The 18,140-nt window shown below is 45.0% G+C and overlaps 1 protein-coding gene across 2 annotated transcripts in view; it reads left to right on the forward strand.

Moving 5' to 3' along the window:
* The first annotated feature begins 859 nt into the window (after window positions 1–859).
* The window catches only part of ADAMTS12 (ADAM metallopeptidase with thrombospondin type 1 motif 12), a 362,259-nt gene continuing 344,978 nt past the window's right edge, over window positions 860–18,140 (forward strand). For both annotated transcript variants that reach the window (XM_066602471.1, XM_066602472.1), the window contains exons 1-2: window positions 860–1,176; window positions 16,048–16,406. In XM_066602471.1, the coding sequence (XP_066458568.1) occupies window positions 1,047–1,176; window positions 16,048–16,406 (489 nt within the window). In that variant the 5' untranslated portion in view covers window positions 860–1,046. The remainder of the gene's footprint in view (window positions 1,177–16,047; window positions 16,407–18,140) is intronic.

Below are 18,140 nucleotides of genomic sequence, written 5' to 3' on the forward strand. Positions count from 1 at the left end.
CTCGGTGATAGCTCGGCGTTCCCTGCAAGACTGTGAACTATACCTCACTAATGACCGGGTACATTGCCCTGCAGGAAGGACAATGCTGACAATGGACGCTTCATTACAGGAAGAAGAAGATCCGGCGGTCTGGAGGTGGGGTGACACGGGCACCGGAGGAGAAGATCGGCGGGGAGAAGATGCAGTAAGAAGACTGCCTGGGGAGGAATAGGTGAGTATAGAATTTTTTTTTTCTAATGACAGAACCCCTTTAAAGTAAAAAGTGTGGGCTAATGGGAAAAAAAATGTCATGTTACCCTCACGGCAAAAATTGACCCTCTTTTCCTTATTAAAAAGTCAAGAGGAGCACTGTAAGTGCCTGGCTAAGTCTTATCTCCGCTCCCCATCGAAATAACCAAGGGTCATGCCAAACGACAAACTCAGCTCAATACATCCTGATCAAGTAATACATCTAACTCTGCCAAAGAATAAGCGTCCCATTTCTTGCCCACCTACTCCGTGGCGCTGAAGAGAGGTTGTCCTCATCCAAACCTCACAATCTTTGTTTCCCCTTTTTCATAAACCGGGGCCCATTTCTTAGAACTTGGATGTTTTTGGAATGCGGTAGGAATCCAGGAAACCCACGCAAACACCAGGAGAACATACAAACTCTGCAGATGTTACAGCAGCGAGCAAACTCAGCTCTGCTACATCCGTATACAGATTGCAATACGTGGCGCGGTGACAGGGAAGATACGAGTGAATTGGGGTCACAGAAAGTTTATTGTCAAGGCTAGAAAGTGCAGATTTTCCTGGGGCTAATGAAACACTAGAAGTGGAATCTGAAGGAGAAGACGAGGGCTCCCTGGGAACTCCCCAACGAAACCCTCCTCTTAAGAAACCAGACACTGGGGCCTGGAATCACTCCCCTCTCCCCAATCCAGGAATGCACGTTCCCCCAACCCTCAGGACTCTGCGCTTCTTCTGCACTCGCTTTACTGCTCACTTTTGGGTCTTCGTCTACTTAATGACCATTTTTTTGCGCTTTCTTTGCGGCGGTCTCAGACATGCTGCGCTGTGTGCACGGAGGCTGGCGGACGCGTCTTCCCCTTCTAGTTCCCTTTCTCTATCTTGTGTCATCTTGCCGTGGTGAAAATGTCCAGCAGGAAGATTTTCACTTTCTGCACAGCAGGAAAGGTCAGTGACTCTGTGTCTTACACCTGTGTCTTATGTGAGAGCATGCTGCTACCTGGGGGAGACAAGGCGGGCGCTGCAGGGGGGGCGTTATAGTGGTGCGGCCCTTTAAATCCTGTTGCAGCTGCTGGTAAATTGGTGTTGGTGGTCATTGGATTCATTATAATACACATCAGTGTGATCTTCCACTGACAGTTTGTAAGTAATACTTGTATAATCATCACACTGTGATGTCAGAGCCTGAGGATTATACAGAGATAAGCGATGATGCAGCGGCACTGCTTGTCTCTGCTTGCAAAAGCCAACTGTCACACATCACTTTAGTAGGAAATTTCTTCTCCTTCAACACCCAGGGCTCAATGACTATAAAACAGAAGTCCATCACACCTCAGCTGCTGCAGAACATCATAATACATATATCACCTGCTGCAGAACATCATAACACACACCTCAGCGGCTACCGATTATCATAGTACAGACTTCAGCTTTAGCAAAACATCATAATACACACCTCAAAATTCTGTCCATCCCCTCTGACATGTACTGTACATCTAGAGGCTTGTTTTTATACATTTATATGTTCTTAACCCCTTGATTTCTGGTTATCTTCTGCTGATAATTCCACGTTGTGATCGCTTTGCCCGGCAGTGATCTATACCCGTGCCCAAGCCTGGCACATATCAGCCACGACACTTTATTCTGGGAGGTTTCTGAATTTAACGATAAGATTAATATAAAGGGATTCTCTGTTAGCAGGTGGCTGAATACTGAGAAATATAGATGGGGAATCAGCAGCAGCACATGAGGGGTTGTGCTCGTATGACATTATACAGCAGCACATGAAGGGTTGTGCTTGTATGTTACTACACTGTGAGCAGCACATGAGGGGTTGTGCTCATATGACATTATACAGCAGCACATGAGGGGTTGTCCTCGTAGGTTACTACACTATGAGCAGCACATGAGGGGTTGTGCTTGTATGACATTATACAGCAGCACATGAGGGGTTGTGCTCATATGATATTATACAGCAGCACATGAGGGGTTGTCCTCGTAGGTTACTACACTATGAGCAGCACATGAGGGGTTGTGCTTGTATGATATTATACAGCAGCACATGAGGGGTTGTGCTCGTATGTTACTACACTATGGGCAGCACAGCGCCAGGAGCGCTCCGGTGTAGTATCTCTCCATGTGAGTGGCTGTGGCTCCTGCTGATAGAATTTGTAATATCGCATAATATATAGATCAGATATATATTTATTCTAACCATCATTTTGTATTTTCTGGGGGTTTATGTGTTTGTGACTATCCATATAAAAAAAATCCCCAAATCCTGCAGTTCTCACACCGGCGACTAAAGCTTACAATAGACTTAGGCTTCATCCCCACGCCTGGGTCAGATTCCGCCTGTGAAATCTCACATTGGAATCAGACCTGGTGCCCCCCAGAGACCCTGTACTCACCTGTCCGAGTCCGCCGCAAGAGTGTCGGCCGACGCACATGCAGAACACCTCAGGCAAAGGAAATCATTGATCTGTAGGGGTCCGTTTAGACCTGCTGATTTCTCAGTTGAACAAGTGGATGAGTCAATGATGTCAGACTGTTCTCTCGACGGTCTGTATATACTGGCAGATACATCGTCGGCTCGTTCACACGAGAATCGTTCACTCTTTCATATTCGCTGTATAAGTGAATGAGAACGACTGAACGAACGGTATTTAAATGAAAGGATTAGTGAACGAGCCAACGATGATTCTTGTGCCCACATAACGTGAATGAGGGGCGAATGATTAATCGTTCCTTGTTTGATCGCTGGCCGTGTTTACACTGAACGATTATTCTTCATTATTAAAGATGAGCGAACACCAAAATGTTCGGGTTCGCGTTATTCGAAACGAACTTCCCGCGATGTTCGAGTGTTCGTTTCGAATAACGAACCCCATTGAAGTCAATGGGCGACCGGAACATTTTTGTATTTCGCCGATGCTCGCTAAGGTTTTCATGTGTGAAAATCTTGGCAATTCAAGAAAATGATGGGAACGACACAGCAAGTTCTCCTCTGCCACAGCTGTAACAGCTGTGGCAGAGAAGAACGATGTTAGCCCATTGAATTCAATGGAGCCGTCAATACAGCCGACTCCACTGAATGCAATGGGCTGCCGGCGATCGCGGGATGAATTGTCGGAAAGGGGTTAAATATATAAGCCCTTTCCTGCAATTCATCCAGAAATGTGTAAAAATAAAAAATATATATGAATTCATGAATGGGTGTGAGTGAGGGCTGGCCTCTGATTGGTCAGGCTGTGACCATTCAGAGGCATCTTATTCAGCAGGCGGGGATTTTAAATCCCCGGCTGCTGAATACTACTCACAGCTGTTCAGAGCAGTTCAGGAGAACTGCAGCCTGCCGCACTGAACTCCTTCTGCCGGCACCAGGTGAGTATATATATATTTTTTATTTTTACACATTTCTGGATGAATTGCAGGAAAGGGCTTATATATTTAACCCCTTTCCGACAATTCATCCCGCGATCGCCGGCAGCCCATTGCATTCAGTGGAGTCGGCTGTATTGACGGCTCCATTGAATTCAATGGGCTAACATCGTTCTTCTCTGCCACAGCTGTTACAGCTGTGGCAGAGAAGAAGGATTTGTCTTCTATATGTTCTCAATGGGGTTGGCGCTGCTGCCGCCGGCCCCATTGAGCGCATATAGAAAACATTTCTCAGGGAAGAAAGTTAAAGTAACCCGAACATCCGAACATCGTGTGGTGTTCGTTACGAATAAGGAACATCCCGAACACCCTAATATTCGCCCGAGCATCAAGCTCGGACGAGTACGTTCGCTCATCTCTATTCATTATCCCTTGTTTGAATGATTTTGTGTGTGTTTTCACATTGCCTTTTTTTGTGGACACATTTCTCATGCATGCAAAAAAATAGAACATGCTTTATTTTGTACACATTTTTGCACCAAAGGGCCCCATAGAACAGTCTTTAGGGGGTGCGCAAATGCGACACAGAATACACAACCGTATGCGTGAAATACTGCACAAAACCTCAGAAAAGAACACTTCTGGACCTAAATATGGTTTTAGATCAGGATGCGGGTGTGTGCAGCACCCATGCCAACAGCCCTGCATGCTCCAAAAATACTGTAAAACGCGCAAATATGTGCACAGAAGTGCCTTGTTTATAGTGCAAATATATTGTGCTGAAGCGTGCGCAATTAAGCATATGCCTGTGAGAGCAAGCCCTAACAAGTCATCACGGAGACTTCTTTTCTTTCTTTCTTTCTTTCTTTCTTTTTTCTTTCTTTCTTTCTCTCTTTCTATCTTTCTCTCTATCTTTCTTTCTCTCTTTCTATCTTTCTCTCTATCTTTCTTTCTTTCTCTCTTTCTATCTTTCTCTCTTTCTTTCTTTCTTTCTTTCTCTCTTTCTTTCTCTTTCTTTCTTTCTTTCTTTCTCTCTTTCTTTCTTTCTCACTTTCTTTTTCTTTCTCTTTCTTTCTTTCTTTCTTTCTCTCTTTCTTTCTCTTTCTTTCTTTCTTTCTTTCTTTCTCTCTTTCTTTCTCTTTCTTTCTTTCTCTCTTTCTTTCTCTCTTTCTTTCTTTCTTTCTTTCTTTCTTTCTTTCTATCTTTCTCTTTCCTTCTCTTATCTCATAAGGGCCTCCTCTGACTGCCTGTAATTGGGCCACCCCCACTCCTTAGCCCTTCATCTAGTTTACAGTGTGTCCTTCGCACAGCCGTGTTTCTCAGCTGTGTTTATATCTCAATACAAATATGCCTTTTCTCTCTGCTGGGAATATTCCTCTGTACTTTTATGATTGTCACTTGTCCTGGTTTCTAGACCTTCAGTAAATAAAATGCACCATAGCCTTGACCCATTCAGATGTAGCAGAGCTGAATTTGTTATTTAACTCTTCTGGGTGGATTGAGCTATGGTAGCTGTAAATTACAGTACTTCACACCTGTACACATACCAGAACCTGGATACTGACCCCCAGGATTATAGTCAGCAAGTGCTAGCAGAAGAGGGGTTAGCTTTTTGACAGAATCGCTGTTTTTTTGTCACCTTGCTTTTAAAGAAATAGAATTAAAAAAGCAATCAAGTCTTATGTACAGTACCCCAAAATGGTACTTATGAAAGCATCAACTTATCCCATAATGAATCAACCATCATACAGTTTGAAGAGGTGGTGGTGCTGGTTTGAGTGCCGCAGGCTCTGTATCGTGTACCGAGCACAGTGCCATGCATTACATAGTGGCTGTTCCTGGTGTCGCAGTTCATTTATATCAATGAGACTGAGACGCACATGTGACTGATGGATGGGATGTGACAAAAAGGCTGCATCCTTCACCCGAGCATCGCAGCCTCTTTACACAGCTTCCTATACACCTCTATGTGCCTGTCTTCAGCTGTGGGAAGCAGGGGAAAACGTGCAAATAAAGCCTATGGGGAATAGTGCTTGGGTGAGCAATGAAGCCCCCTCATTCTAGCAACCAGCGGGGGTCTCAGCAGCCGCACCCCACTGTTCTATACTTCTCTGTGGTGACCACTTGGGACACGAGGCCCATGCGGAGGAGCTGGGAGGGTAAAGCTGTCACGGGTCATGGTGGCACTCACCAGTCTCCTTCCCGGAGGGCTACACGCGACCTCGGCCCAGGCACCACAGGGCCTTTTCCAAACACCCCTAGGATAGGGATGGCCAATAAACATTCAACAGGATTTGCAGGTTGTCACAGCTGACGCCACCATTCCTTTTACCCACCAGTATGACCCTCAGCGGTAATAAGTAGAGTCCACACACTGTTAACTTTTTAGAACCTCAGTCTCTGGGAACGGTCAGGGACTGGGAGAACTTTACTCTAATAACTGGAACACTTTACATAGGTACCCTGATACACCAATGCAGGCAATACAGAGGAAGGGAGGAACTCAGGATGATGCTGGTCCTACAATCCTTAGGATTTGTATGGAACCACTCCTGGAAGGGGCATACTCAGGATGACACCAGCTTGGCAGTCCTAGTTATCTCTCCGGGACTGCTCCTGGAAAAAGGGAAGGGGCAGACTCCCCACAGATATTCCCTGGACACAGTACCTCTGCATGATGATCCGGATCTTAGGTTACTCACTCTATCTCTCTTTCACTCCACGCTTCAATGTTCCCTGGCATAGAACCTCTCAGGGAATCGCTCCTCTTCTTCCATTCTCTTCACCACATAAGGGTTGAAGGTACCCCCATGTGCCTTGGCACTCTCACTCCCAATCTCAATCTCCAACTACAACTAAAACTCAATTTCTTGATGGACTCCAAATCTCCACTCCCTCTACCACACCCAAATCACTCATATTTATCATCTCAGGCATACCACATGACATGAAAATGGTTACATTCACAGGCATATCCCATCTTCATGCAGACATTAACTCTTCACTCACTGCAGCTGTGCAATACACATAACAAATGACTAGACAATTTCTGCACAGTGCATCTACACAAGACATTACATGCATGACATTTATGGAGGGATCAAGAATATATGTTCTGGACCACTACATCTCTATGACATGTCAAAGGTTTTCTGAAAGTGCAGGTACTCTTTAAGTCCTAGCAACACCTTCTCTTCTCAGGCCTGCACCCTCAGACTGGTTCCACAAGAGCACCTCTGTCTAGCCACCACCCTCTAGCCCTTGCACCACTTCATACCGAGCTCTAGTGCCATAGGACCAGTGAAGGGGACTGGGCTAACACCATCCCATTATCCCCTATGTACCGAGGCTACCTGTATTAACTCCTTGTGGTTAGCCCTTACATCCACCACATTCTCTAATAGTACCCCACATTCTTTAATAGTGCCGCCTTCTGCCCCCACATATTGTAATAGTGGCCCTTGTGCTCCCACATTCTCTAATAATGCCCTTGCACCCCCATACACTCTATAATAGTGCCAACATATTATATAATATCTCTCCTCTGTGCCACTGCAAGTGTAATACATTTCTGTCAGTCTGTCACCTGGCAGGCCGAACAGCAACATGCATCACTTGAATCCTCTTCTCAAATCTTCTCCTTTCCTGCGCTTTACAGCATCAGAGAGAAGAATACCATAGAAGCACGAGACACAAGCTGACGCTCGGCGAACTATGTGAGAGACCGATACAAACTAATTACTGCAGGAGCTGCATGCAGTGTGGTGAGAAGGGCCTGCGAGACCCCATGGCTTAGGGGCCTGGCTGCAACTGTGACCACTGCAACCCCTACAGCTACACCACAACTGGTCATACATGTTCCCCTCCCCTCCATTCGGATGCTCTGGTCTCGGGATCACTCGGAGTCCTAGTGGTCGGACCCCCAGTGATCAGGCATTTATCCTCTATGCTGTGCGAGGCAATAAATGTCTTTAATGGGTAAAACCCTGTAATAAGTAATGCCATAATATCCTAATGGGGCATCTAGTGCTACCTGGCTATATGTACATAAACCACCCCGCAGCAGCAAGGCCTTACTAAGCACTTGCCGACTTTGGCATACATGCTGTACTGTATGTCTCTGATGTAGCAGATGCATTACACATGTCCCATTAAATACCTGCTTTACCAGCCCCTTCCTGAACTAATCTGCAGCTGTAGGCTGGTTATCAGTAATGAGATTTTGTCTATTCCTTCGGTATAAAAGAGAGACAGTTTTTCTCCTTTGTGTGATTCATCTCCCGTCCTCCTGCCCTTGTGTAATGGATAATTTCCTGTAATGTTTTGCCTATCAGGGTCGGACCCATGCAATGCTCATGGTTCGTGGCGCCATGCAGAAAGTCTGCATACGGACAGATAAAGTAGCGTTTCATACGCCGCAGCTGCAGGGTGCACTATCTATCTTATCTCCACAGGCTTTAATATCATTTGTCATATGTAAATTTGTTGAGTGTAATTATTTGGAAGGATTAGTGAGAATGATTATGGAGAAAATGTATCAAGCAAAGTCAATCTTCAAGGAGACATGAAGGGGACAATATGCTGAGGAGCCGCATGGCATCTCATCCATTCACTGATAAGAATATTCAGCCTTGTAAGGACCTCTTGTTAGGACTAGGGAGCGTTAAATGACCAATTCTACACTCAGAACCCTCTACATTCCAGTTTGGGAGCAGACTGACAAGAACATGTGGACAGGAAATGCTCGACACAAAACATATGGCATCTGATGTTTCCTATGTCCAGTCTTTAATCAAATATCATTAGTTGCAATGTAGTAAAATAGCTCATGTGCAGAGTCATAATATGGATTATGTTGTCTGGCTCTCTAATCTGGCATCCATCAAAGCCTATGGGCCCATAAGGGATATGAAAGGAAAACAGTTTGGATAGTTGAATTACTGTATCCCTTTACTTCCTTCCCATTGATGTCAGAAATAAATAGATTAATAGATAGATAGAATGAAGGAAGAAGCTAAGTACAACTTGAGAATCCCCAAACAATTAATTACAAGATGTCTGTGGCTCTGTAGAGGAAACTTGGTAGTTAATAAAGATCTTTAATTACAGCAGCCTCTGCAGAGGTCAAGTAGTGTTTTGATGTGTATTAACTGATAGGGGAGTAGGAGTGGAAATGGACATATAAGCTTGCAGGCTTTTATAAACAGTGACCATGACCGGGTTGCAGCTGTACTGTATCTGTAACATGGCAACTTCCGGTTAGTGAAATAGAAGGAAGAAAAGCTCTGTAACATGAAAGTACGCTGAAATTTGCATTTGAGTTACACTTTGCCATATTTCCCTGAAAATAAGATATACCCAGAAAAAAAGCCTTACCCTGATTTTTCGGGATTTTCGCGGAGGCTTGAAATATAAGCTCTACCCAAAAATAAGCCCTGGCTGCTTTACATTAAAAAAAAAGAAATGCATTACCTAGCAGGTTTGGTTCACATCACTCCCGCTGCACTCTGGAGCTTCACTACACTTCTTGTATTCCGTCCCCGCCAACAGAAGTGAATTGATTGACAGAGCAGCGGTTGAAGAACCAATAACAGCCATCGTTTTGTAGAGGTGGGATTTATGAATTGGCCAATCAATACCACGGCTCAGCCAATACATCAATGCCGCCTCCACAATGTGATGGCTGGGATTGGTTCTTTGACCACTGCTCAGCCAATCAATGCTGCGGTTGAAGAAGCAATCACAGCCATTGCATTGGTTCAGCAAGCGCCGCATTGATAGGCTGAGCAGCACTCGGGAACCAACCAGAGCCGTCGCTTCCTGGAGGTTTATGAACCCCGCAACCAGGAAGTGATCTTCTGTCGGCAGCCGAGGACTGCAAGAAGCGCAGCGAAGCTTCGTAGCGCAGCAGTAGGGATGTGGAACGAGACTGCTAGGTAAGTGAAATAAGACATTCCCCAAAAATAAGACCTAGTGCCTCTTTTGGGATAAAAATAAGACAGGGTCTTATTTTCGGGGAAACACTGAAATTTTGTTATCAATAAAAAGGGACAGGAGAAAAGTGGGAGGAGTTATATTCATGATTAACCACGTCCCCAGGCACTCAGTCTATCAGGGAAGTATTCTTCCAGTCTTGTACAATTTTCTTTATCCTGCCACCTCTGTGTAAAGCAGTATTGCAGAAGACGCATTGTGAAAAGGCTGAGTTGATTGAGATAATAAAACAAGTGATGTCTTGGAGAGCGGAGTCTCATTTCTTCTATTGATTTATCTGTGATACAATAATTCACTCGGAAAAAGAGTTTTCAGAGAGATGTCAAATATCTCATGACATTTCATTGGTAGGATTGTAGAACTTGGCTGTTCTGTACTTAACCTAAATAATACATATGCCAGTATGAGCAGATATTACATAGAGAAATTCAGATCCAATCACCTTGTTTGGCAGCTGATGACCTTATAGCACATTGCATGGAAATTCCCAGAAAAAATGCCCCCTTAAGGGCTCATACCCACTAGCGATATGTTTTCTTGCGATGCGAGAGTGAATGAAAATGCATGATTATGAAACCAATGCTTTTCAATGGTTTCATACTCATTTGCGATGTTTCACTGAAGCTTCGCAGCGCTAAGAAAAATCTGCGCTATCACCCATTGTTTTCAATGGGGCAAACGGCAGCAGCGCCAGCCCCATTAAAAACATAGGGAGTACATTTGTACACTTCTGTGACAGCTATGGCAGGGAATTCCTTCCTTCATCTGAAGGAATCATCTGCCACAGCTGTCACAGCTGTGGCAGAAGTCCGCGACGCTATCCCATTGCTTTCAGTGGGGCTGGCGCTGCTGCCCCCCTATTGAAAGCAATGGGTTGCAGGCAACCATCACAGCGGTGATTTTCAGGTAAGGGCTTGAAATATAAGCCCTTCCCAGAAAATCAGCCCTAGCTGTAAAAAAAGATTTAAAATTTTTTTTTACTCACCTAGAATAGCTGTCCGGCTCTTCTCTCCGGCCCCGGCAGTCGTCTTTTGTCTTCTGGAGGCCAGGGATTGAAAACCCCCTGCCTCCAGAAAGCACTGCCTTGGATTGGCGGCTGAGCGCTGTGACCAATTAGAGGCAGCACCCAGCCGTCATTGAATGACAGCTCAGCGCTGCCTGTGATTGGCCACAGCGCTTAGGCAATCACAGGCAGCGCTCAGCCATTCATTGAATTTAATTAAGGGCACAGCGCTCAGCCAATCACAGGAAGTGCTCAGCCATTCATTGAATCTAATGAATGGCTGAGCGCTGCCTGTGATTGGCTGAGCACTGTGACCAATCACAGGCAGCGCTCAGCTGTCATTTAATGATGGCTGGGCGCTGCCTCTGATTGATCACATTGATCACAGTGCTCAGCCTAACAGAGGCAGCACTTTTTGGAGGCGGGGATTTTTCAATCCCTGGCTTCCAAAAGACAGAAGACGACTGCCGGGGCAAGGAAGAAGAGCTGGGCAGCTCTTCTAGGTGAGTAAAAAAATTTTATTTTACAGCTAGGGATGATTTTCAGGGAAGGGCTTTTTATTTCAAGCCGTTCCCCAAAAATCATTACTGCAGTGGTTGCATGCAACCCATTGCTTTTAATGGGGTGGCAGCAGCACCAGCCCCATTGAAAGCAATGGGATAGCATCGCGGACCTCTGCCACAGCTGTGACCGCTGTGGCAGAGGATTCCTTTATCCATGCGGTCCCTGCGGGGATGAAGGAATCCCCTGCCATAGCTGTCACAGCTGTGTCAGGGGATCGTGATGTACTCCCTATGTTTTCAATGGGGCTGGCGCTGCTGCCGCTAGTGGGTAGGAGCCCTAAATGTTTTTTGTGAAACAAAAGTTATCGAGTGTCAAGAACACAAAGTAGGCTCAAAATAGGCTGCCCTCCTGAGGGGTTAAGGGGTTTTCCAGGAGTAAACTATTGATTACCTTATCTATCCCCAGGACAGGTCATGATCATGAATAGTTGATCCAGCACTCATACATGCTTAACAGCTGCAAGAAAATGCATGTTATTTTTACCAACCACATAAAAATGCAAGGTTCTTAGCATGAAAGTTGATCAAATTGTGTGCTAAAAAGCTTGCATTTCTAGGCAGTTACTAAAAATAACATGCATGTGTTAGTTAATGAATAGTTGATTGGTCGGAATTCCCACTGATCAGGGGATTGAAGTGAGCGCCGCTGTTGCTTCAGTCCATACCAGGCACAGCGCTACACATTGTATAGTTTCTGTGCTTGGTATTGCAGCTCAGTCTCATTCACTTGAATGGGACTGGCTGCTCTCAAGCCATGTGACCAATGGATGTGACATTACATGTCTGAGAAAAGGCTGCTGTACTCACCCAGGCGCTGTGGCTTCTTCAGTCAACTTATCGGTGGGCATCATGAGCATCGGACACCCGCAGATCACCTACTGATGACCTATTCCTAAAGTTAGGCGATAAAAGGGGTCCCGTGTCCACCTTTCCACATCGCTAGAGGCTCACTAAACCCTCGGCAGTGAAGAACAGATTGAATGGAGTTGAGCATTAACCACCCACAGTGCCACTCTATTCATCTTCAAGGATTACATCTGCATGGTGTTCAAATGTTCTCTTCATGTTTCTTGTTCTTCTCCTCCTCCCAAGAAGGAAGAAGAAAAAAACATGGTGGTTTGGTGGTTAGCACTGTTTCCTTTCAACGCCAGAGTCCTGGGCTTAAATCTGAACAAGGACAACATCTGCATGGAGTTTGCATGTGCTCTTTATATTTCTTATTTTTCTCCTCCACTGGAGAAGAGAAATGCATGGCTCAGTGGTTACTACTGTTGTCTTGCAATGCTGGACTCCTATGTTCATATATGACCAAGGACAATTTCTGCATGGAGTTTGTATCTTCTATGTTCTTTTCTTCTTACTCTTCTCCTCCTTCAGAGAAGGAAGATGCATGGTGGCTCAGGGGTTAGCATTGCTGCCTTGCAGTGTGAAGTCCTGGAATCAAATATAACTAAGGACAACTTCTGCAAGGAGGTTTCCAATTCCATGCAGATACTGTCCTTGTTCAGATTTGAACCTAGGACTCCAGCACTGCAGTGGGAACAGTGCTGAGTGCATTGAAGAGTCAAACGGCAGTACCACCACCACGCTCCTAGAAAGTATCATTACTTGTTGTAATAGTTTTTATGAACTTACAGCTCAGTTTAAAATAATCCTGACTTTTTGATGAAATTTGGAGAATCGGCCGAACCAAATTCTTGAAAAGGTAGCTTACATTCATGATAAGGTAAAGGTAAAGTCTCCTGGTGCAAGCACCAAGTCATGACCGATTCCTATGGTGAAGTCACATCGTTTTTTTAGCAGATTGTTTTTGTCGGGTGATTTTCCATTGCCTTCCCCAGTCATCGTTTATCCCCCAGCAAGCTGGATGCTCATTTTACCGACCTCGGAAGGATGGAAGGCTGAGTCAACCTTGAGCCGACTACCTGAACCAGCGGGGATTGAACCCGCAACAAGGCTCATATATACATTCATATTTGAGATCGAAGCAGGCCCCTTCATTTTTGGGGGGTTTGGAACTTTTTTAGTGTATTTTCTGTTTTGTGTACATGATGTTTTACAGCAAGAACTCCGAATTACTTCTCTTGGGACTACTTCAAGGTCCTATTGTAGTATGTCATTTGTCTTTGTAGCAAAAACAAACAAATAATTAATTAAAATTGGAACTCAGCAAATATCTAACATGGTCCTTCACCCTAGGTTTCCAAGGTTAGAAAAATATGGATGCTTTCTTCCAAAAACAGCACCACTTTGGTCCAGCGGTTTGCCACTCAGTCCCATTCACTTTAGTAGAACTGAGCTGCAATACTAAACACAACCCGAGGACATAAGTGTAGCGCTGTGTTAGGCATAAAGCAACCATTTCTAATCCTCCGCAAGCCATTAAAGTGTCTGACCGATGCAAGTGCAGAACAAGATGCGGTCCATTACATTCCTTCCTTGTGGTAGGCAATTAAGAGATATTTTTGTAGGGTTATAAACCTCATGAGAAGCAGAATGAGTCCAGTTTGGTGACATTTGTGGGAAGACTGGATGTGCGCAGCATTAATAGTTCACCTCTTGTAACCATACGTTTCGTACACAGCTGCGAGAGGAACTGGGTTGTGAAAAGTCAGATAAAATTAACTCAGTTCTGCGTCTTCGTGCTTTTGAAGAGAAATATTGCAGAACACCAGTTTTAGGGTCGAAGTTAAAACTGGGACTGGGAATAAAGAAGTGCAGATGTTTATTTCATCATAGACAGCGGCTTCACCCCAGTATAAAATGTCAGAAACCTCTGGCACGACTCGAAATGCAAATTGCTCACGTTTTACATATACCTATTTGATATGTGCAAAACATGTGTCATGGTCTTCTTTCTATGACATCGATGTATCTGCCGCTCACCCATTACTCATTAGGAGTTATTGTAATGTTTAGTTGGGATGAAAATATTTAATAAAACATATTTAAAAAGTCTTTAAAGTTCAACTTACTATCTAGAGGAAGGCAAAGCAAACCCTGCGCCAATTACTGTACCTGATACAAAATTCCTTCCCAACTCTAAATATGGTATTTGCTGAGAACAACCCATCTCTGCAATGCAGTAGTCGGACCCTCCAATCAGAGGCATTAAAAAGGATTGTAGACATGTCTGACCATAGCTATGTACAATCCGTGCAATCGCTCAGGGTGCCAGTCACCATCTTGTAGCAGTGGCACCAGTCAGCTGTAGACTGGGCATGAAAGCCCCCCTTAGGTCTGCCTGCCAGATGATCTTCTACCCCTGTATGGCAGCATCTTGTGGAAATACATGAATCATTCTACTCCCATCTGATGTTTTAAGGTGCTACTGTCATCCCATCAGTACCCCTGCAAAATGATTGCTTAGCTCTGCTACTGTATTTTTGTTATGTGTTTGGTTCTGTGACTGTACTTATGAGCTTGGATCTAGTGATGTATTTATATTATGAGTTTGGTTTTAGTGCTGTATTTATGATATGAACTTGATTGTGGTGCTGTATTTATGTTTGGAGCTTCGCTCAGGTGTTATGTTTCTATATGGAGTTTGGTACTGGTGCTGTATTAATGATATGAGCTTAGTTCTGGTGCAGTATTTGTTATGAGTTTGGTTCTGATGTTCTATTTATGTACTGAGCTTGGTTATGGTGCTGCATTAATGTTATGAGCTTTGTTCTGGTATTGTATCTATGTACCGAGGATGGTTCTGGTACTGTATTTGTGAACAGAGCTTGGTGCTGTCTTTATGTATTAAGCTTGGTTCTGGTTCTGTAGTTATAGTATGAGCTTGTTTGTCTATGGAGGCCATACTACTGTTCTTTACAACTTGATGATTGCATGGAAACATAATATGCACATGTACTCGAGGACTGCAGATAGTGTGAGATCAGGTTATCTACTTTATATCCTATCTGGGTGACCACTATTTGTGTAGCTCTGTATATTCAAGTGGGCACCAGTTACACTCAGTGTCCTCCGAGGACCCATTTAGTAATGATGCCTCCCTTCCCCTTGCACTACATAAACCCCCACTCCCAAACCGCTAGTCAGGTAGCAACAATACAACTGTCCAATATGCTGTGCGCTCTATGCAAAGGACAACCTGACTCCAGCTCCCGTCTCCTACGTCCCTGTACCTACTCTGAGAGCAAGAGGCAGGAGAGGAGTCAGGTTATTCTCTGCTACTATCTCAGTAAAAGAAGACATAGTAGTTGGATCGCTGCTGCCTGGCCAGAGGTGGGCGCATGGGCTAGCCCGTTGAGTCGGTAGTGGGATGGGCTTTTCGCACCCAAGCCCCACAGCAGCTTACTTTTTACCACCAATTAATATTGCAGGTCAAAAATAATTACCAGCACTGGCCTATAGAGATATTTACCGGCCAAGCCGGTAGTTCACCAACCATGTGGCAACTCTATTGATGTCCTTCTCACCCCTCTCAAATATAGATATGTATGTGTTATGTGCTATGTGGGTATTCACACAATGTTCTCAGGGAGACTTTGGGCCCTATTTATCAAAATTGCCTAATTTTAAAACTGGCCTTGTTGTCATAGCAACCAATCAGCGCTGAGATGCTTTGGATAATGAAAGTTATGCTGTGATTGGTTGCTATGAGTGTATTGGAAGAGAAGTATCAGACCTGGTGCAAAGGAAAAGTATAGTACAAGTAGTTATTCATCAAATCCAATCAGGTAACTGTTTTCATTTTCAAAAAAAATGAGAGCTGGAATCTGATTGGCTGCCATCTTCCATGGTTCCATTTTTCCTTGGTAACAGCTTTGTTACGTCTCTCCCATTAGATCTAATATGGAGGTAATTTCATAGTAATTGTTGTACTGTTATGAGATACTAAGTTCTACCATCTTCCTGTTCTTTCAGAACATCTTACCAGGAACTTACCTCCAGCATATGAACTGGTTGATCCCATCAAGGTAGACGAATATGGAAACTTTTTATCCTACACCTTAAATCATCATGAAAATCTCAAGCGGAGGAAGCGGGGCGTCCGTTCTGAGAAGGTGTACTACAAGATTCGACCCGGAACTAAGGACTTATATTTTAACTTGTCTGCACATAAAGAATTTCTGTCTGATGACTATATTCTTGAAAGGCGAACTGGAAACCAGAGTGGAGTAAGAATTACCCCTCAATCGGGACTGTCCTGTCATCTCACCGGTACGGTAGAAGAACCTGATGTTGGAGTGGGATATGCTGCTATAAGCACTTGCAATGGGCTGGTAAGAAGAACCTCCTGTTCCATTCATTGACCATATGTGAACATCTGAAGTTGTTAAAGAGGAACTGCAGTTTTTAAAAACTTTAGACATGTCAGAAAGACATGAAAGGTTTTGATCAGTGTGAAATGGGCTACAGTGCTCACCCAAGTACAGTAGCCATTCAGCAGTCTTCGCTGCCTGTCGGCTGCTTTCGGCAGCTGAAGATGGATGCATAGAGGTCTATACATCTGTCTTCATCTGCTCAGAGGAGCCCACAGGCAGCAAAGACAGCTGAAGGGGGGGGGGGGGGGGGGGGCAGTGCTCAGGTGACCATTGAAGCCCTTTCATTTTAGTGAGCATCACTGATCAAAACATTTAACATGTTGTTCTTATATGTCAAAAGTTTTTAAAAACTGCAGTTACTCATTAAATTGCTGCTATTTTTGCTTATGGAACACTCAGACCCCAGAGTTCCACTGATCTGTATATAGGCCTCATGTCCACGGGGAAAATCAGGCCCGCTACGGATTCTCCATGTAGAATCCGTAGCGGGTCCCTCCTGCCCCGCGGACATGAGCGCTTAAAATAAGAATTAACTTATCCGCAGCGGACCGGGCAGATCTTCTCTTCTTCACGGCCGGATCTTCTTTCTTCGGCCGGCGGATGTGCTCAGCATGCCGGCTGCGTGCTGCGCACATGCGCCGGGCACATCCACCGGGCCGAAGAAAGAAGATCCGGCCGTGAAGAGAAGAACTGCCCGGTCCTCTGCGGGTAAGTTATTCTTATTTTAGGTCTCCCGCGGATCCAGACGGCTTCCATAGGCTTCAATAGAAGGCTGCGGGAGCCGTCCGCACGGGAGACCTGCACGAAAATGGAGCATGTCCATTTTTTTTCATGCTCCATTTTTTTTAAATTCCCTTTTGTTGACCATCCGCGGGTATTTATTTACCCGCGGGTGGTCAATGCATTCCTATGGGGTGCGGATGCACATGCGGGTGATCCGCTGCGGATTTTAAATCCTATTTTGCCCGTGGACATGAGGCCTTAAAGGGGTTGTCCCGCGCCGAAACGGGTTTTTTTTTTTTTTTAACCCCCCCCCCCTCGTTCGGCGCGAGACAACCCCGATGCAGGGGTTAAAAAAACAAACCGGAGAGTGCTTACCTGAATCCCGGCGGTCCGGCGTCTTCATACTCACCTGCTGAAGATGGCCGCCGGGGTCTGCTCCCTCCGTGGACCACAGCTCTTCTGTGCGGTCCATTGCCGATTCCAGCCTCCTGATTGGCTGGAATCGGCACGTGACGGGGCGGAGCTACACGGAGCCGGCATTCTGCACGAGCGGCCCCATTGAAGACAGCAGAAGACCCGGACTGCGCAAGCGCGGCTAATTTGGCCATCGGAGGCCGAAAATTAGTCGGCACCATGGAGACGAGGACGCCAGCAACGGAGCAGGTAAGTAAAAAACTTTTGATAACTTCTGTATGGCTCATAATTAATGCACAATGTACATTACAAAGTGCATTAATATGGCCATACAGAAGTGTATAGACCCACTTGCTGCCGCGGGACAACCCCTTTAAGGTATACCCGAACCCTTCATAATTTTACTGCACCTACCTCCCACTGCTATAAATCCCTATTAGCTTGTTGTTAGGTATAATGGTAGAGGGTCCGGGTGATACAGCAGCCATATGGACTGTTAAACATAAGTAAATACACCTGTGTGGATGAGGCCTTATGTGTCTTGCCTTTCTCCAT

This window comes from Eleutherodactylus coqui, chromosome 5 (assembly GCF_035609145.1).
Source record: "Eleutherodactylus coqui strain aEleCoq1 chromosome 5, aEleCoq1.hap1, whole genome shotgun sequence".
Taxonomy (NCBI): domain Eukaryota; kingdom Metazoa; phylum Chordata; class Amphibia; order Anura; family Eleutherodactylidae; genus Eleutherodactylus; species Eleutherodactylus coqui.